This window comes from Chamaea fasciata, unplaced genomic scaffold, assembly GCF_029207755.1.
Source record: "Chamaea fasciata isolate MVZ Bird 193981 ecotype frontalis unplaced genomic scaffold, bChaFas1.0.hap1 SCAF_19, whole genome shotgun sequence".
Lineage (NCBI taxonomy): Eukaryota > Metazoa > Chordata > Aves > Passeriformes > Sylviidae > Chamaea > Chamaea fasciata.
In genome coordinates, this window is record NW_027094104.1 from 9601838 (window position 1) to 9623027 (window position 21190).

Genomic DNA, 21190 nt, shown 5'->3' on the forward strand with positions numbered 1-21190 from the left:
TGGGCTGTTATTTCTGGTTTTGTGATCCCGTTCCCAGTGCTCAGGTGGGGCATTAGTTCAGGGTGTAGGTGCCAGTCCATCCCAAATTAACCACAGACCCAAAGATGCTCACTTGCAGCACCAGGAGCTTCTCCTGCACTTGCAGCTGGTACTTGGTCCTCATGAGCTTTGAATTTCTCAATCTGACACAGAGGCAATGGGAGCTGAACAGCTGCCGAATAGGTCACTTCTGGGGGAGGGAGTTCCTACTCTTTTCTTGTCTTTTCCTTCTTTTCTCCAGTAGCTGCAGCAGGGGAAAAAAAAAGCAAAACTATATAGGAAAAAGGAAGAAGGGCCTAGAGGCAACAGGTCATAAAATAAATAAAGAATGAGAAATGAAGTTATTTGGAAAGCAGAGTTATTTGCTTTGAGAGCCAACTTTTTTTTTTCTTTTTTTTCTTTTTTTTTTTTTTGGTATAAAAATGGGGAAAAAAATTTTCTCAAAATATCACTTTTTTTTTTTTTCTTTCTTTGAAAACTTCAGGCAAATTTTTGGTGTTGCCTCCGCTCAGGGTTTGCAATTTAACAACCTTGTTATGTTACAAATCCTGAGACTCCACGGCTCCTACCCTAGTCCATCTGCCAAGCAGAGAGTATTTCTTGACCTTTTAAAGAAAGCCAGAGATAATGAACCATTTGGACCGTAGGATGCCCTGGCTGCTTGGAATAAAACCAACGTGGCTGTGAATTTTGGAGAGGAACAAGCGTGCAGCCCCGAGCCAGCAGTGTGGCCTGAGCCTTTGTGGTGATCTCCCACTGCAGAAACAGCCATAAAGTCCTTTAAAACAGTCAATAAATCAGAGGTCGTGGGCAGACTGAGGCCTGGGCTGCACAAGGGCTACAGAAATGTTTTGAAAGGTCCAGGGAGGGAGGATTTGCCTGGCTGCCATCGAGTTTCAGCTTGTTACTAGTGAATTTTCCTCCTTCGGAATTCTCTGGTGAAAACAGCTTTGGGGAAATGTGGATGCTGAAGAGGCTGATGTTTTGTGAGGGGAGCTGGATGTCAGGATCTGCTTTCCCTGTTGTTGGTGGCATTAGAAACGTGCCAGTGTGTGCCACATAATTGGCACCTCAGGTGTTGGAAGTGCAATGGTAAAAGACGCTGCTTTCATCAGGGTCTTCTGTGGTGAGTTTTAGTTCCTCTCTGAAAATGGAAACACAAAATATCGCAGCCTCACAGGTGCTGTCCCAGATGTTCTGGGTGAGGCCAGAAATGTTCCCTGTCAGTGAAAGGCATCGAAACCACCATTCCCATGGCCCAGCAGCACCTCAGGGGGCGGGTGTTGACTCCCCCTGAAATAACCAGGTCCAGCTCTCATGGGCTGAGCTCTGCCACACAGAATGAGAAGAATGTGGTTCTCTGATCCTTCTGTGAGACCAGCAGATGTTCATGGATGTTTGTGTTTGTTCATGGATGACCCTTTCTGTGTTTGTTCATGGGTGATCTTTTCTGTGTTCGTGGATGATCCTCTCTGTGCTCATGGAAGATCCTCTCCGTGATTGTACATGGATGATCCTGTCTGTGTTCATGGATGATCCTTCCAGTGTTTGTTCATGGATGGCCCTTTCTGTGTTCATGGATGATCCTCTCTGTGATTGTTCATGGATGATCCTGTCTGTGTACATGGATGATCCTTCCAGTGTTTGTTCATGGATGGCCCTTTCTGTGTTCATGGATGATCCTCTCTGGGTTTGTTCATGAATAACCCTTTCTGTGTTTGTTCATGGTTGATCCTCTCTGTGTTTGTTCATGGATAACCCTTTCTGTGTTTGTTCATGGATGATCCTCTCTGCGTTCATGGATGACTCTCTCTGTGTTTGTTCATGGATGATCCTTTCTGCACAGTTTGACCCACCAGGTCTCTCCCCCTGCCTGGCGGATTACACCAGGGCTGTGATTTTCCTGCCTCCTGCACGTGGTTGCTCCTCCCAGTGATCTCTGCTTAGCCCAAGTGTTTATGCTCTTTCCATATCCGCCAGCTGAGTTACTCTGCCCCTTGTCCTTGCATTTTCCGTGGTATTTCCATCTTTGTAGCAAGCACAGCACAGGAGCGCCAAGCTCCTGCCTGGCTCCTCTTCCTGCAGCCAGGTGACGGTCCCTGGTCTGTTTGAAACCTCACTGAGGATATGTGTGTCCTTCTAGTGCAGTGAAACCAGAGCCAGAGCCTTGGTCTGGGATTCTTTTAGGGAAAGATGTCATAGTTGGTCTTGATTAAACTTTTAGTTTAACGTTGATTAAACCATGGTTGAATTATTAATGTCTAGCTACCCGTGCAATCCAGAAAAAGTTTATTGCAATGGGATGGGTTGACATGCCCAGTGTTAAAAACTTGCTGTTGTGCTCCTTAGTAATGAGCATGGAAAAATAAACAAATAGGATTGTGGGGGAAGGCCTTTCTTCATTTCCACCGCAGTGTAAATGGAGCTGTCGTTTAAAATGAAATAGCTTTGGGTTTAGGGTGATTTTTGGCCACAGATCTCATGTCACAGCCTGCTTTTCTGCCAAGGAAACATGGGCAGGCTTGCTCTCCTCTAATGGGGAAACCCAAAGCATTACAGAACGTGGCCACTGCCATGGTGGTGGCACAGAGCCAGGCAGAACAGTCGTTCAGTGCCATAACAAGTAATGATTCAGCTGAGGGAAACCTCCAAAATCAACGCTCACAAGGAAAATCCCAGGGCTGTTTCGCTGCCTGGCAGAGTAAAAGAAACTCCAGGCTGAAGGGATTCCTCTGAGAGCTCTCCCACTCTCCGCACAGCGTTGGCTTTCTTCCTCTGAAGCTGAACATCTTGACACTCATGCAACACAGCCCACACTGCCTGAGGCGTGTTTGTGCTGGCCACTGGAGGGTCTCCTCCTTGCCATCATCCCCAGGGATCAAACGTGGGCATTGGGGATGGATGTGCACGAGCCTGCCCCACTGCCTGCCTGGTTCAGACCTGGGCTCAGGGGGTGGCTGGGCACGAGGAGGAGCACTTGGTGGAGGCTGCCGTTGCACTCACAGCATCTCCCTGCTTTGCCATGCAAAAGCTGAGGGTGGGGAAGGAAGGGAGGAATGTCAGTACCGGTTTGCTTTGGCTGAGCTGTCACCCGTCCTCGTGGCAAGTGTTCTCCAGGAAGCTGCAGCCATCTGAGGTTTCCCCTCAGTCTTCTCCAGCTAAAAAGACCAAATGCCCTCAGCTGCTCCTCACACAGACTCTCCTCGAGGTCCTTCAGCATCTTCATGGCCCCTTTTGGATGCTTTCTAATAGCTTAATGTCTTTGTTTTATTGTCGTGCCCAAAACGGCACACAGGACTGGAGCTGAGGCTGCTCCAGAGCAGGGCAGGGTGGGACAATCCCTCCCTTGCCTGGCCAGCAATGCTGGGCCTGATGCCACCAGGACGAGGTTGGCCCTCCTGGCTGCCAGGGCACTGCTGGCTCGTGTCCAGCTTGCCACTGACCAGGACAGCCAGGTCACTTTCCACAGCCCTGCTTTCCAGCAGGGAGCTGAGCTCTCCATGCTGATGGAGACCTTGTGTGGGTTCTCCCTCTCCCTGAGGAGCATCTCCTGGGGCAAACAGCTGGCGGGGACTGTGCAGTGGTGCTGAGCTAATGACAATCTCTGGTGTGGGAGCTCTGAGGATTTCCTCTGCTTTGTGCTCTGCCTCCTCATTTATTTATGATGCAAATAGCAACTGTGCGTTCAAGCTCTAGGATTTGGTATTATTTATTTAGAGCCTCTTGTCTCAGAGGCACTGGCAGTTTGCATGCAGGGGGCATCTGTCTGCCTTTATTACCCACAAATAGACATTTTACTTCTTAAGCTTTGGCTGTTAATGCTGCTGAAAGTCTGGTGTGGAAATGGAAATCTTTCCAGGGAGACACAGATCCCTCGGTCCTTCCTCTTCAGAGTCAGCAGCAGCGGCTTGAGGTCCCTCCAGCCCCCCTCAAAATCCCACCCACAGTGTTCCATTCTCATGGAAAAGCTGAACACTGAGCTCCTCTGGGCCTGAAGGTCTCCACTGTGACAGTGATGCCTTGGGAAGGCTGAGCTGGAACAGAGACTGGACAGAGCTAGAGAATAAAGTAGAGATTTATTGAAAGGCCTCCAGGATACACCTTGGGCAGGACAAGAGCCTGGCCAGGGCTACGCCCAAGGTGGACCCAAAATGGTCACAAAATGGACAAACCATCACTACATCTTACATTTTTTATAAGTTTTGGTCCATTTGCATATTGGGGTTTAATTGTCCAATTCCAGCTCCTGGTTGTGAGGTCCCATCCTTCTTGTTCCTCTCTCCAGCTGCCGTTGTTTGTGCTTTTGGGCCTGAAAGTTGTCCTCGGTCTTCATCAGGAAAAAAATTTGTTTTGTCTCCCTGCTCTGTGAAGAGAGCTGAGTGACACTGAATGTGAGGCTCAGAACTGCACCCCTGGGCAACACAGAGTCCCAGAATCTGAAAAATGAAAGCTAAAGCTTAAGGCATCAACAGCACCAAAGAGGGATGACTAAAATCTTCTTGCTGTAGGTCCTTAGCAAAAAGCTAAAGGGAAGGTGAGTAGGTGATGGACCTGGGCAGGCACAAAAACCGTGAGGTAGTATTTGGCTAAATATATTAGTGATGGCTCTTTGGAACCCCTTCATCACCCCCAGCTATGGAAGACAGAGTGTTACTGTGTGCCAGAAGCGCTGGATTGGTTTTCTTCGACAGCCAGACACAAAAAGCAGCTTTGCTGGGTTCCAGGATGTCAGGGGTGGAATTGATGCTGTCTCGAGAATGTTATCCTGAGGCACCTTTAAACACTCCTGCTTCTTCTGTTGGTGGCTGATTCAGTTTTGGAACCTGGCTTGAGGAAGCTGATGACACTCATTTGGTCCATCTCAGGTCACCCCCTTGGCTTTGGCAGCTGATGGAGCACGAGCATTCCTGCAGACAGCAGCCCGCTCGTGCTGCCTGGCATGGATCAGCTCCAGAACTCTGGTGACTTCCCTTCTGGGCAGCATTTCCAGTGAGTGCAAAGCTGGGGAGGGGAGGACTTCTCCCAGGAGATGGATGAGCCCAGAAACGTTAGATTGTGATGAAGGAATCCTGTCTTTTCCTGCTGGTCACAGGACTCTGTGAGGAGAGGCCCTGGCAGCTCACCCTGGCCCCCTGCTACCATCTCATTATCCACCAAGTCATCCTTGCTGAAACGTCTCTTTCAGTATCCTGTGCAGGAACCCCTTCCTTGTAAAATGATGGCCCAGTCAGGGTTTTGGAGGTAAGACTTGATTTCTTTGAGATTTCTTTTCAAACAGCTGTATTTACTCTTTCATTTGCCTGACTGTCTCGCAGTCTTAGGGCCTGTGGGTAGGAATCATTTTCCTGGTAGTTTTCTGGTGTGTTTCTGCAGAGTAAAGTAATTTACGTCCATTAAGTCTCAGAACTGTGAGGTATAAATAGAAGAATTAATTCCCACTCCATAGCACAGCTGGCCAGCTTGCAGCAGAGGACAATTAAACCCAGACCTAGATGATCCAACTTAGCACCACAATGAGTGGCCAAAGTCCCAGCTCCAAGCTCAGCTTATTGTAGGTCTTGGATCTCTTCTCTTACAGACTGAGAAAAGGTTACTGTTAAGCAAGAAAGATTTTGCTTGGCTCCTTCAATCAGGGCAGGATTTCCAGAGCTTCACCCATTCTCCTGGGTCCTCTCTGAATCCTTCTCCAGCTTCTCAGCCTACATCTCAAGGTGTTCAGCTGCCCAGAACCTTACAGACAGGATCCTACCTAAATTCCAGATGCCATGTGCAGGCAGCCCCCCCAGTGGTGAGGGGTGAAAGCTGACATGAGCTTGCAGGATGTTGTATAAAAGGAACAGGAGGATGATTGAGTGCCTCTGCTTCCAAATGACCACGGGGCAAAGTGCCTGAATCTAAGCCTGAGGATGGAGCTACACCCTGTGTGTATGGAGGGTTCTTGGTGTCATGTCTGGCTGGACGTGGGTGTGGTGGTGCTGGAAAGGAAGGAGAGCTTGGAAAAGGAGTTTCCAGCAGGGAGTAACCAAAGGAAACCGGTGGTTTATATGCCAGTAAATTGGAACTGAAATTACTAAGGCAGAGAGTAATTTTTACGCCCTGGAGCTCATTCATCTACTTCATTCTGGGTTTGGGTGGTTGGCACATGAAAGGATGAGGGCCAAGGGCTGGGCATGGAAATCCCCAAACCCTGTGTCTGACAGGATTAGTCGCTGTTTTCTCCGAGCAGTGTGTGGGCAGCTCTGGGTGAGCAGTGTGCCCGGCGTGGTGGTCACTGTTACCAGAGCCCAAAACCACAGTGAGCGTCTGTGTGTGTGAGGTGGAAAAGCCTCACTGCTCCAAGGCCAGGCTGGAGATGGGATAAAGGAGGGGAGTGAAGCACAAATGACACTTCTGCAAGACTGAGCCCTACAGAGACGGCTGCTGCACCCCAGTCACGTGGGCTCTCCTCACCTGCAGCTCCCTCCGACCTTCCCCTTCATCCTTCCAATCTTTATTTCATTTGATGAACAACAAAAAAAACCCGCCTTATTCTCTCAGCAGAGATACTGGAGCACAGCCTACGGGTTGGGAGAGGAAGGAGGAAATAGCTGCAGCTTGGCTTCTCCTCTCTGAGCACCAGCCAGCTCCCTACCTTGGGATGGATCCAACAGGAGCATGGGAGCTCACATCCAAGAAACCCCAGGGCTCTGCCAAGGCCACACAGGTAGCAAAGAGCCTGATAGAAAGTCAAGTGAAACATCTGGGAGCTCCTTTTTATAATTTTTTTTTTTTTCCTGCTGCCTGCACTGTGTTTCAGGTCAGGAACTCTCTGATCCTCTGCACAGAGGATTTGCCAGAGCTCCAAACACTCCAGGCTCCCACACCAACATCCCTTTGTGTGCATAAACTCACACCCGTGTCCCTCTAGGAAATCTGGATCAGAGGACAGCAACAATGATCCAAACCAAAATGTCAACAGATTTATTAGAATCACAGAATGGTTTTTGCTGAAAGGGACCTTAAAGGCCATCCATTTCCAATCCCTTTCACGTGCAGGGACACCTTCCACTGTCCCAGGCTGCTCCAAGTCCCATCCAACCTGGCCTTGGACATTGCAGGGATCCAGAGGCAGCCACAGCTTCTCTGGGCACCTGTGCCAGGGCCTCCCCACTCTCTGAGTAAAGAACTAAATTCTGGTTCAAAAAAACCATCAGATCTGGTGCATTTTTTGCCCAGGGAAAAGGTGTAATCACCATCCCTGGAAGTGTTAAAAAATGTGCAAATGTGGTCCTTACGGACAAGGTTTAGTGGTGGACCTGGAAGTTCTGGGTTAATGGTTGGATTTGACAATCTTAGAGGGCTTTTCCAAACTTCATTATTCTATGATTTTAGGAGGGGAGGTGAAGCATCCAAAATGCATCCAGTAAAACTTTTTAGTGACTTTTCCTTTCTTCTTGAGAGATGTCTGATCCAGCTTGGGAAAAAGAGTCCTGCCATGTAACTTGAGTGATTATTCCCTAATACCAACAAATAGCTTAAATAAATAATTTCTTACCACCAAAACCAGCAAATTCTGTTTGTTGTGAGCCATCCAGCTGAGGAACAGTGACAGAAGCGAAATAAATTATTTCAGGAATTAATTGTGAGCAGGGCAGCAATCCAGTGTCAGTGATACAGGAAAGACACATGAAAAGGGAAAAAAAAAAAAAAAACCAAAACCAAAAAAACAACCAAACCCAAACCACAGGAAAATATAATATAAACATTCACAGAAGACATGCAAATGCAGGCACAATGAGGGGCCTCTGGATTTTTCCTAATGAACTCTAATGCAAAGAGGAAATTAAAGAACTCTCTTTTCCACTCTCCCCAGTTGCAGAGCCTCTGTGCTGAGGGGCTGGAGAGGGTGGGCAGGGAGGGACATGTCTGCTCTCAGCCTCACCAGCAGGACTGTATTTTTGATGGAATATTCTTCTTTGTTAAGTGAAACAAACAACTCACTCAGCAAAACCGGAGTTTTCAGCAGAACAGCCTGGATTAACTTCTTGGCTAAGTGGTTTTGTTTCTCCTTTTTTTTTTTTTTTTTTTTCTAAAAAGAGTTTTCAAGATGGTTCAGTATCTGAGGGCATTTTTTTTTTTTTTTTGAAATAGAAAGATCCAGTTTTCTACTCCGTAATACTTTTCATTTTGAATTGTAAGCTAAATATTCCATGAATGGGACTTCTCTACTGAAGGTTTGGGAGAATTGAAACCAAATGTTTGAAAATTATCTATTCAAAAGGACTTGGCTTGACTCGACTCAGACAACTGTTGCTTTTTCAAACTATAAACAATATTGAAATTCTGACTGTTTATCCCCATATGACTTGAGGATTGTTTACAATTTTTAGACATTTTTCAGGAACTGAAAACCTGTTTCTCATGTATATTTATGCTGGCAGCTGCTATCAAAAGGACAGCTCAGCTCCTCGAAAAGTGGAAGCATATGACAATTTTTTCTCTTCAGCAAAGCTGGTAAAATATGGGGTGTCAAGGCAGGATGAATTTCCCAGGCTAGTGGGATAGTTTGGCTGTCCAGGCAGTGCAGGCTCCTCGGTGGCATTGCCCTCTGGAGTGACAATGCCCAGGGTCCAACGTGCACCACGAGCCCCCCTCCTGTCCCCATGCCCTCCCCAGCCAGAGCACACCGTGTCTGAGAGGGGTTTAGGTGGTTCAAACATAAAACTCTGACTTTGGGTGCTCATTCCCTGGGATCCCAGAGAAGCTGTGGCTGTCCCATCCCTGGAAATGTCCAAGGCCAGGTTGGGTAGGATTTCATGCAACCTGGGATAGTGGAAGGTGTCCCTACCCATGGCAGGAGGGTGGAGTGAAAACTTTAAGGTCCCTTCCAACCCAAACCATTCTGGGATCTGGTGTGGAATGCTGCACCCAGGACCAGGCTCTGCTGGAAAAAGGTCAATTCTGCCATTTACAAGCTTTTCTAAGCCCAGATATGATCCCAGATGTGTATGTGCAGTCCTTTACTGCATCAGCAGCATCTTCCAGACACCAGGGTCACTGCAGGTCAGGGAGAGCTCACATCCTGCTCACTCAGATGTACAGGGTTAATATCCTATTTATACAGGCAGAGCTGGCCGTGCCCTGAGCCCCAGCAGCTCCCAGGAGAAGTCATACAAATAATTTCTTCATTTAACCTTGAATCTTCCCGCTGTGGAAAACGGAGGAGTTTGGTCTCAGGACAACACTGGGTTTGAGTCAAAGGAAAGGGTAAGAGTCAGGGGGTTTTTAATTTTGGTGTCTCATTGCCATTGCTTCTGTCTTTACAATTCCCATGGCAGGTGGGCAGAGATGTTCCCGTGGGGTGGGATGGGATGTGCCCCTAAATTGCAGTCCTTGGCCTGCAGCTTCACTTTGGCCAACAGATCCTGTCTGGACTTAACAGAGCTGATTAGAATCCAGCAGGGAAGTGCCTCCAGGCATTCCATCAGACCTGGTGGTGCTGCTGGGCTGGTGATGTGCTGGGGATCCCTGGTGGGATGCTCCCTCTGCCTCCAGCAGCCCCGCTCCTCTCTGGAGCCTGCCCAAACTGCAGGGAGGCTGTGCGTAGGGCACAGAGAGCACTGCACATCCCAGAGCCACGGATCCCAGGAAACCACTGGTGGTCATTTGGCACTGGCAGAGCCCTGGAGAGCTGTCAGTGTGCAGAAAGGTGAGTAATTAGATTGGTGACTGCCTTTCCCCTGTCGATAGGATGCATTTGGCCTCTCTCTCTCTCTCCTCTGTTGTTCTCAAGGAAATGTTTTCACTCTGTTGCCATCTCCTCTGTGCCCAGCCATGGGGGTCCCCAGCAGCGAGCTGCATAGAAAATCTATTGATTATTCTCTTCCACAAGCCCCGTACAAGGGAAGATAAGTGCTCCCCAGCCAATACCACTGTCATTTCCTTTAGATTGTTGCTCACACGCCCTAAATCACAGCGGTTGGTGGAAGAACAAAAGAAATGAGCTGAAGAAACTCTGGCCAAGCAAGCCTAACCTACATAACCTCACCATTGCCTGGGCATGAATGGAGAAGCTCAGAGAGGCTGGCGTGTCTACAAAGGACCTTCCATTTCCAGGACTGATCTGAGTTGCAGGTAGCAATAATAAGCAACATTTGAAGTTCCCCTGCTGCACTGAGTACCTGGGGTAATGCCCACACCAGCCAGTTTGGCCTCCAGAAGTCACAGAGCTGCCTTAAGAACCATGACACCATGATGGCCATTATTATTCCTAATTAATGACGCTGGAATGAAGGTGCTGGGTCTTTCTTGAGGGGCTTTTCTTGGCTCCCAGCAGCTTTCCCCACGAGCTGAACTGCCTGTAGGGCATTCCTCAGCCAGCAGGACTGGAAGGGCAGGGCCCGAGCCGCGTGCTCGAGGCTCGGTGAGGTGTTGGCCTTCTCCTGCAGCTTCACACCCCAATGGATGATGGTCCAGAGCCGTGTCCGTGGCGCAGGGCTGAGCCCGAGGGCAGTGCTGGGCCTGAGCTAATGAGAGCTTTCCCCACTGTCTTGGGCTGCAATGCAAGATGTAACCAGCGCTGTGTATTCTATCACCAGCTGTTAAACCAGGTGGGGCAGTGTTCTTTATCTCTTCCAGGACCCATCCTCCCCCCAGGGGATATCTGCTGTTCATGGGCCATCGAGGCTCACTGCAGTGCTGATACAATTCCATCATCCCATGGGGAGAGGCTCCACCCAGGGGGAGGAGCCAAATATTCCTGCCTGGATCAAACCTGGCATTCAGAACAGAAGCACAGCCTGTGTGCACTGGATTCCCAGAGGAGGACTGGACCCATCTCACCACCACTGGACCTTCAGGGGAAAACTACATCCTGCTACAGGATCATTGCCTCACCAGAACCACATCTGTCACCGCAGGAGGACTGGATTGGATTGCTGCCGACCCCCTGACCAACAGGGTGTCAGTTTGTGTTCTGACTCTGCCATTTTTTCTTTTCGTTCATTTGCTTTTTTGTACATTTTTATTTTTACTATTCCTAGTACAGAACTGTTATTCCTATTCTCATATCTTTGCCTGAGAGCACCTTAATTTCAAAATTATAATAATTTGGAGAGAGGGGGTTTCCATTCTCCATTCCAAGGGAGGCTCCGGCTTTTCCCTGGCAGACACCTGTCTTTCCAAACAAAGACACCCACAGAGCTGCCTCCAGCATGGCCACGTGGACAGGCGGAAGATGAAGGAGGTATAACTCTACAAAAACCATGGCTGGCCAACACCTGAGGTCATAAATGCCGTGAACTGAGGAATGCAGCCTTGTTACTGCCTGGCTGAGCAAAATTAATTCTGCACATTGGTTTCCCCAGAGTTTTCTGCCCAGGTGTGGTTGACTTCTCACCACCACGTCGATATTTCTGTATTTCAGCAAAATTCCCCACTTCTAATCTGGATAGTCTTTTCGGGGTGGAGTGCAGACCCTAGATTGTTAACTCCGGATAACGGTAATTAAAAGAAAATAAAATCAAAGGTGCTCAGAGAAGAAATGGAAAATTTTTCGGTGGAAGCCAAAAGATTATATTAAACTTCAGTGGTTTAATAAAATATTATGAAGTTTGGGAGTATATTTTCCCTGGGACTTAATCTGTTTATACATCTAAAAAAGTAAATAGAATATCACTTTACTTGACCACACAGCAAACCTGATACAGGGGGGCTTCTCCACTGTATATATTTCTTGAGGAATTCCTTTCCCCTCGGGTTTCACACTGTGAACTGGGACCATTCCTGAACCACCCAGGTCAGGGGAAGCAGGAATTCGTCCATCTCAGGGGAGAAATGCTGTGGAGGTGGCAGGGCCAGGGACAGCAAAGGGGTGAGCGTTGGGGGAGGCAGGGAGGCTTGACTGAGGATTTTTGCGATTTAAAGAAAGGAGTGTGGCATTGACCTTGATGTGGTGGAAGACAAGAGGTCATGGGAGCAATGCCAATGATGCCACTGGGGAGTTCACAGAAGGCAGAGCTGTGGAGTGAGTTAGGTTTAGGAGACTAAAATCAGACACAAATGTGGTAATTTTGTGGGTTTTCCCCTTTTTTTTCGTAAACCTGCCCCCTCTTTTCAGCTTGCTGCCACCAGCAAAAAGAGAGCACAGCCTCTCAGTACCCGTAAACTTTATTAAATGTGTGCTTTTTCATTCTTAAATTAAATTAAAATCAGGGGTTTTTTTTCATACTGAAATAGCACCAAAGGGAGAAGGATGACAGTACCACCAAGTGAAGGGGAGGGATGAGAGAAAACCCAGAAACTGTTGTACACAACAAGGAATTTTTTAATGGCTAGGAAAATGGGCAAATTTTCCCCTTCATCCGCAGACCTGATGCTGTGTGTGAAGTGCGTATGTGGGAGAACTGAGAATCAGTGCAAGTCAAAATCACCCTCTGCAGGGGTAAGGCCAAATTATTGCTGGAAATTGGACTGAGTGCTGCACTCAAAGGCCACCCTGACATCAGGCAGAGGAGTCTCACACACTGATCTCCATGGCTCCTCGGTTTATAAACTCCTTTTAACTGAGTAGATCATTGAGTGGCAGCATTCCCACAGGAGCTGATAAAATTCCCTGTGGCACAAAATCAGCACCACGGGCACAGCAGCCCCTTCCTTGCCCTTCCAGGAAGGGCAGTGGTGGATTTCACAGCAGCAGACAGACCTGGTGTTGCCTTGTCAAACTGTACTGGTAAAGAAAACCCCATTCCTCTGAATTTTTCTGTTGAAGCAGAGAGCAAAGAGCTTCCCCACACTCCAGGTTTGGCTGAAAGCTGTTGCTGCAGTGGGTTAAAGGGAGGTCTCACCTTCAGTGACCTTTCTGGAATGGGCTCTACGAGCCTGTGCCTAAGCATTTCCCCCAACAGCAGTGGGGAACAAAAAAAGATTTTTGAGGACTTTGGGGCAATCCTTGTGCTCAGCACACCTGAGCCCACACTCCTGGTGTGTGGTGCCATTTGTGGCTGTGTCTGTCTCCTCAAAGATCATGAAATGGTTTGGATTGGACCCTAAAGCTCATCCTGGGCTTCCATTCCCTGCCCTGAGCAGGGATACCTTCCACCATCCCAGGTTGCTGCAGGTCCAATCTGGCCTTGGACACTTCCAGGGAACCACCACCACTCTGGGCAACCCAGGCCTCACCACCCTCATTGTATAAAACTTCCTTACCATCAGTTGGGCACTTGATGTTGATAGGATGCCTTGTAAATGTTGGTGTGTTTTGTTTTGGTTATTTTTTTTCCTTAAAAATCCAAAATTTGGATTTGTTCAAAAATCCAAATGTTGCATCGTGTATAAGCCTAGGCTGCATCAGTGCCTAATGGCAGATTTGATTATTGAGACCAGAAGCATTTTAATAACCTAATTATTTTCTCATGGTTTATATTTTGATTTTTCCGCTTATTTTTTTAAAGAAAAAACACTATACAGGTCACTTTTATTTATAGCTACTTTTGCTTTCCCCTCCAGTACACGTGCTCAGCACTGCAGGCCCAGGAGGGATGCGGTTTTTAATAGTTTACCTCCAGTTCTTCTTAGGTTAAAATAATCTAAACTTCATGGCCGGATTTTCAAATAAGCCTGAAGAGTTTAGAGGCTTAAATGCTATTAGAGTTCAAAGCAATTTGGTTGCATGACCTCTTTTTAAAAGCCATTGTTCATATGTGGAGGGATTTTCAAAACTACTTATGGCCCAGATCAAAACCAATCAATCACAGTCTCAGATCCCTAAATAGCTTTACAAGGTGTGCAACAAGGTATTCAAACCCTTGGAAAGGAGGGCGAGTAAAACACTGAAGTATTTAGGGGAAAGTATTCCTAAGTGGCTGGGCTTGATGTGCTGGGAAGAGTTTTTAAAGGCACATTTGATGGGCTTGTGTACCCTCATTTAATGGCAGGGATTTGGTGGCAGGTGCAGATACTCAGCTGTAAGAAATTCTTTGTATTGCTGCAGCTTGTCCAATATGGGGAGACCAGTCTGTGGCCCCATAAAGCTGTTTCATAGTAGTGCAAATGCCACTGTGTGGGAGGAAATAGCAATATAACAATATTGATTTTTTACAGCATCGTACTCGTAAACGATGTTTATATTTGTCTGCTGGTTTTGGCTGGGGTGGAGTTCATTGTGTTCACAGGACTGCGGTTTGGATTTGTGCTGGGAAAGGGCAAGTATTGATAACCCAGGGATGTTTTCATTGTGGCTGGGCAGTTCTTACACAGCATCGAGGCTTCTCCTGCTCCTCCAGTGAGGAGGCTGGGGATGCACAAGGAGCTGGGAGGGGACACAGCCAGGACAGCTGACCCCAACTGATGCAAGGGACATTCCAGACCATATGGAATCATGCTCAGCCTATAAAAGCGGGGAAAGAAGGAAGCAGGAAATTTCTGGAGTGATGGTGTTTGTCTTCTCAAGTCACCATTCCGAATGTGAGGGAGCCTTGCTGACCTGAGGATGAGCATCTGAGCACCCATGGGAAGTCTGGAATTAACTTCTTGGTTTGCTTTGCTTGTGTGTGCAGCTTTTGCTTTACCTATTAAACTGTCTTTACCTCAACCCACAGGTTCCTTTACTCTTCCAGTTCTCTCCCCCATCCCACCTGCAGAGTGAGTGAGGGGGGCGGAGATCCCAGCTGGGCTTAAACCACAACAATTTGTCAAAGGCATGTCCATATTATCCCAACCTTAATTCTCCTTGAAATACCAAAGAAATGGCCCACTTAACTCTTCTCTTCAGCTGGGAACACCTCAGATTTTGTGCCTTGCTGGTGCTGGCACTGTTTGGCTGTGCCTGTGAGTGACTGATGCCTCACCCTCACTACCACCTTAGTTTTTACACTTGGATGAAAGAGCACAGCATGGGAGGGTGTCCATCCCCCATTCCTGCCCCAAAAAGCCTTGCTCTTGGAATATTTTTCCCAATAATTACCCACCATCCTTTTGGCTCCACCTTATGCCCATTCTGACCAGCACAGGCATGTTGCTCCCCTCACCTCCTGTGACTCACTGAAGGGACCATCACCAAGAGCCCAACGTTCTCCCAGCTTCTGATTTGAACTGCAGATGCTGGGAGGGACCATGGTCTCATGCCTCTCTGACTTGCCCAGGTGGAAATGCCTCCCTCTCAGGTGAAACTGTAACCTCTGATCCAATTCTCTTTGGACTCTTTGATATCTCTGCGCTGCTGAGATTTTATTAAGATCTTGGCTGGTGTGCAGGCAGCCAGTGAACTTCATCCCCAGGCTTCTTCCCAACCACATTCCTGGGGGATCCCCACTTGGTTTGTTTTACCCCTTCAGGTACTTTTCAAAGTTGGGTTCAGGAGAGGGAGCACTACCGTGTTGTTTATGCAGCACCAAGGTATAACTGGGTGCTCCCATAGCTCAGAAATGCTGAAGATCAAGAGCCAGCAGATAAATGAGCCCGTGGTCATAAAAGGCTCTGCTTCACTAACACATTTCTGTCACTGAAACATTTCCACCAGCTAAAAAAACGTGGTAAAGGAGATTTGTTTTGCCTGACAATTTTCAAAGCCCTTAAAACCTTCCAGCTTCCCTCTCAGTTCTCCTTTAGGAAAGAACTATCGTTTTCACATTCCTCTTTCTGGACACGATTATTGTTCTCTTCTTCCCAACCAACCCTTCCCTCCAGTCTATTTAAAACTGGCCCAGCTTAAAACATTCATCATTATGGCTCAAATCACGTCCACTGGACACTGAGAAGTTTCCTGCACGTGCCTGGTGGGTTCCCCCAACACCTTCAGGGTGTGCCTTGAGGATCATCTCAGTGTGGACCTTCCATCCCACCCCCAAAATCCCTTCAGATGGGCCCCCCTTAGAAAAAAAAAAAACCCTTAGAAAAACATTTTGCTGTCATGAGTAGCAAAAGGGATGCAATAAGGAACACTGGTTTAGAGCCAGCTCCCGTGAATGAGGCCTTTTGACTACCTGGCAATTTTCATTACAGAGTCAAAAGAATCATTTGTGTTCTTTCGTTTTTGGCTACCAAAATTATTTTGTCTCAAAACAAAACAAAGGATTATTGGTTTTGGCTCCCTTAAGAGGAAAAATAATTTTGGCTGATGAAAAGAGCTTGATTTAAGGGGGGTAAAAGTAAAACAAAAAAATTGGATAAGTGGAAGCAAAATTCACCAAATGTTTCATGCAATAAAAAAAAAAAAATCCCCTAAGGTAACGTTTGGAAAGCCAAATTAGGTATTAAGCCACCTTTGTTTTATTGTCAAAAGTGGTGAGGTCTGGCCAAAATGGCACTTGCAAGCCCAAAACTGGCTGAACTTTCAGGAAGACTCTGAGCTACCCCAAGCACCCCTGTCACTTCTAAGAACTTTGCACCTGTGTTTTTTTTACAGTGCTAAACCTTGGGCCCACTGAGGGAAGCTGCTCATATCAATAGGACCAGACTGCTGTTCACAGCCTCCTTTCCTGGATGTCCCCAGCACCTCTTCTCCGAGAGAAGAAAGGAAACAAAGCAGTGTGAAAAAAAAAAAGAAGAAAAAAAAAAAGAAACCAAATCAGAGCAAACCATGTTTCAGCACAGCTATTATTTTTTTTTCCCCCCGTATTTTCCCCCCTCTCTACTGATACGTAAAAAAAATATATATATTATATTATATTTTCCTTTTCTTAAATTATTTCTCTCAGCCTCAGTCCCAGCCGAAGTCCTGCCCTGTCATCTGGTAGAACTTCATGTTGAAGGGGCGGTAGAAGTCCCGCAGCCTCTGCACCACCTCCTGGTCGATGTCGGGGTGGGTCCTGCCTTTTGTCTTCCCCAGGCAGTGGGGTTTGCTGCTGCCCTCCGCCTTCTTCAGGCACGGGAAGCCCTTGGTCTTGTTGAAGTAGAAATGTTTGTCAGTGATGATCCTCTTGAGGCCCAGAAAGTCCTGGACCCTGCCCAGCTCCCCCGCAGGATCGCTGATCATCCTCTCCCCGCTGACAAAGAGGATCTGCCCGATGGGGAAGTAGAGGAGCCAGTTCTCCAGGTGCTTGGCGTAGATGCCGATCTGGATGGCGCTCCACGAGGTGTCGATCAGGCCCGTAGTCCTGTTTTTGAAGGTCAGGCTCTCAAAGGTGGGGATGTCAGGCTTCTTGGAGAGCGTCTGGGTGTAGTCCGAGATGGCTCTGGTCACGGGGTCCCGCACCACCACGATCAGCTTGGTGCCCTTGGACATGGAGGAGATGCGGGCCGGGGCCTCCTTGGTGACAAAGTAGCTGGGGGTCTTCTCCATGGTGATCTGCCCCTCCAGTGTCCTGGGCATCAGGTCCCTGCCAGAGGGGGAACGAGGGACATGTTAGTGCCAAAATCCCCTGGGCAGGGGCTGGATGTGGATCATCCCCTGGACGTGGGCAGGGCTCTGGGGATGTCCTGGGGATCAAGCGCAGGATGGTCCTGAGCCTCTGGCCCAGCCCTTCCCTCCTTGCATTTATTGTGCAAACACCTGAACTCGTCCTTGATTTCCCACTGAAAGTCCTTGATTTCCCACTTCCTTTCTCTGCCCATTTACCTGGAATTACACCTGGATTCATTTGTGTCAATGTCCAAGCCCTGCCCTCTGGATCCCACCTCCCTTCTTTGCAATGGTGGGAACACAGCACACCTCAACCATCCTAAATGCCCTGTCCCTTTAAATTCCTCCCTGCCCACACTGGGATTTCCTGCACAGAGGCTTAAATTCCCTGGAATAACACTGAATTCCCAGAGTAACAACACTCCCTTCCTGTAGGACAGAGGAATTTTTTAAGGGCTGGGATGCAAGAGTTTATTTTTTGGCATTTCCAAGGAGGCGGCAAGTTGATGCCACTTAAAAATGTGCAACAGAAATGTGCGACATCAGCCCCCTGACCTCAAAAATTTCCTTCTTTCACCCAAAAACATCCCACACACCAGCTGCTCTGGGAAGCTCTCCTAGACTGAAGTGGGAAGGGGCTTGGGGCTCTGGCCAGGGTCCATCCTGCTCCATGGTCCCCTTGAGAGTTCAGAGCCCTCCCGGACCAGGATTGGGTGGGATTTGTTAAAGAGCCCCAGGATTTGGATACCCTGAGCTCCTTCATGTCAAACAAGGCAAACCAGGAAGGTGTAGGAGCCACGGGAGCAGGTGACTCCCAGCTCCTCTCCCTCTCCTCCTCATCCCACTTCCATGCCACACCACATTCCACCCCCTCACACACATCACGCCTACACCACACCCAGACAGCAGCACCTACAAAATGCCAGATTCCCACCCCCATCATTTGATCACACACAAATCCATCCTGCCTCCCAGGCCCTCAGCAGGTTCCCTCCCCACAGCCCCGTCCTTCCCAGGAGGAATGGGGGATGGATGGTGTTGGAATTCTGGAAACTTGGATTTTGGGATTTTAGTGTGTGGAAATACATGGGAGTAAAGATGGAGGACTTTGGGCGTTGTCTGGGTCTGTCTTCTTCACCTTCTTCTTCCTCCTTCTTCATGGGTTTGGGTGGTTTTCTGTAATTGGGTGAAAAAGGTCTGCATTGCGGGCCTTGAGTGGTCATTATTGGGTCAGAAATATAAATAATATAGGTGTCACCTCGTGATTGGGTAATTATTGCTTAAATAACCTTAGAAAGAATTAGAAGCAGCTATTTCATTCCTTGTTAGCTAAAACTCACAACCCCTGAGACTGCACTTTAAATAAGAATTAATTAAACATCCAAGTCTGAACACGAACCTACGTTTCCCGTGTACCAATACCAACCTCAGCAGAGGAAAAAAGAAGCCAAAAACCATCAGAGATGTGGGGAGGCTGCAGTGAACCCTGGTGGGGTTCACCACCGTGCCCCCAGCAGTTCTGGGGGCAGCTGCAGCCCCCCACACCCCGACCCCTTGGCTGTGACCCCGAGTGTGAGATGAACCTCCCTGCTCACCTCACTGTGACCATCCCACAGCAGCAGCAGCAACATCTGGTTTGCAAGCCTGTGCAATATGCCAGCAAAAATTGAACTCATCTATCAAAAAAAGCAACAATGGAAAGCCAACAGCAGCTAAAACCAGCAACAATAACCAAACCCCAGGCTGTGATGTTACAAAGGAGAGGGCAAGGAATGGCCCTTCCTAAAACAATTCCCTTTGCAACCACGTTACACAGAGCCTGAGCAAAGACACGGTCCCAGAGAAGTCAAACCTCTGCTGAGGGTTTCTGTCTGGGGGAAACTCCAAGGATTTGGGGCATTCAGGCTGGGGAATAAGCAAGCTGAGGAGTATGAAAGACTTCTTATGCATCCTGAAGGATGTGAAGATGAAGGGAATCATGCTGACAGTAAGTGTGGCACTTGCTGAGCAGGCACATAACTCTGCAGTGGAATTTGCCATGATTTTTTGCCAATTTACCCGATGCTGCGAAAGATAAAAGTGTAAATGGTTTAGAAACAGACTGGCCAAATTCGTGGTGGCTGAAATAAATTGGTGGCAATGACGTACCAGAGTCCCAGAAATTTTACACGGTCCCAGGGTGGATGGGACACTCTGGACAGGGTGGAGCAGCAGGGCAGGGAGGGAAAACAAAGTGTCTGAGGGGACTCATTTCATCTCTGACTTCTCCACAGAAACAGAGCCAGAATTTCTGTCTCCAGGAAGGAGCCAGACACAGTGGTGACAGGCATATGACAGAGCTGCCAACCCTGCAGGAAACACGGAGCCTTCTCCATCATGGAGCTATCAAACAGGGAGGACAGGGAAACTGAGGCACAGCCAGCTTGGTGCAACTTCACACCCCCAGAGGGGTGTGTGCTGCTCCCTGGGCCACTGCTGCCACCAGCAACTTGTCTTCTTCTTCCCCCATCATCTCTCTTTTTCTTCCAGATCATTTTAAGCCGTGACTCTGCAACAGGAATTTATAAAAAAACCCCAAAACTCTTTCTGACGAGCACTCCCCTTCCCCCAGCTCCAGCCCACACTCCCAGAAGTACCGTTACAGCATGTTCAGGGGATGATTGAAAAGAAAGATGCTCCAGCAAAAGTGATAACTTGATGGAACTGGGAGCGTGTATGGATATATAAATCCAAAAATGCTGCCTAAAGAGATTAATTCCTCCCTCCCATGAGGCCAGCTGCTAAGCCCAGGGGCTGTGCTGCCCCAGCAGCTCTCACAAGGCTCTGTGTTTGCTTTGATGAGCTCTGAGTGTACATGGGAGTTAGCTGAGCCTCCTGCTCTGCCTTCCCTTAGATCTCAGCTGAAATCGATACATGGAAAGATGCATTTCAGGAAACTGAGAAAAAATTTTTAAAAAAACCAACTCTCCAAGAAAAGCTGTGAGACTGAGGAAGCTGAAAGGAGAGGGGTAAAAGATCAGAGAGGTCTGCAAGGAAAAAAGAAGATCACTCGTGTTGTTGGATGTAAAATCAAACCCAACTGGCATTCACAGCAAAAGGACACCCTTGCCACTGATTTTAATGAGGATGGATTAAGCTGAGCTTGGAGCAAAATCAGAGGCAGGAATAGTCCCAGGAGAGGACAAGGAGCCCTGGGTCTCTCCTATCCTTACCCATCCTGCTGTAGAGGCATTCCCTCAGCATAAAGATAATGCTCAGGGAAATTTTTGGTGTTATAGGAGGGATCTGTGATACAACTGTCATCTCCCAGAGGACGCTGCATGCCCACAAAACAAGTCAGGGGCCTTGGAATTTCCTTTGTCTCTGCTCTTCCATTCCCCATGGGAGCATGGCAAACCATGCAGGAGGAGTGAAACACTGCTGAAACACTCGGGGTTGTCTCCCTTGGCTGTGGTCAGAAAGGTGTCCTGCAGAACTGCTCCACTTCCACCAGCAGGAAACGATCCCTGGGTTCTTTGCTTCCACAGGATGGGCTGAGCTGGCTGTCCTGCCACCATGGCAGGGTGCCTGTGCCCAGAGCAGGGAGGTCCCTCGTGGGAAATGGATTTGTAGAGAATTCTCAAAGCCTGACAGGAGACTCACATAGTATGGATCTGTGTGCAAACTCTGAGATAAAATATGCTGATTTAGAAATGCCGTGGGATGGGACAGACATTGCTGAGAGAGAACTGGAACTGGAAACAAGTTTCAAATGATGGCCTTGCAAGTATTGGAGAAATAGAACTGTGAAAGATGTAGTAGGACCCATGTGGGGTATTATTAGATGATGGGTTT

General features: G+C 48.1%; 1 protein-coding gene across 1 annotated transcript in view; it reads right to left on the reverse strand.

The window, feature by feature from the left end:
- Positions 1-15703: 15703 nt before the first annotated feature.
- LOC136299262 (heparan sulfate glucosamine 3-O-sulfotransferase 3A1-like) overlaps positions 15704-21190 on the reverse strand; it is a 30719-nt gene continuing 25232 nt past the window's right edge. Inside the window, exon 2 of the mRNA XM_066200714.1 lies at positions 15704-17333. Within this exon, the coding sequence (XP_066056811.1) occupies positions 16715-17333 (619 nt within the window). The 3' untranslated portion in view covers positions 15704-16714. The remainder of the gene's footprint in view (positions 17334-21190) is intronic.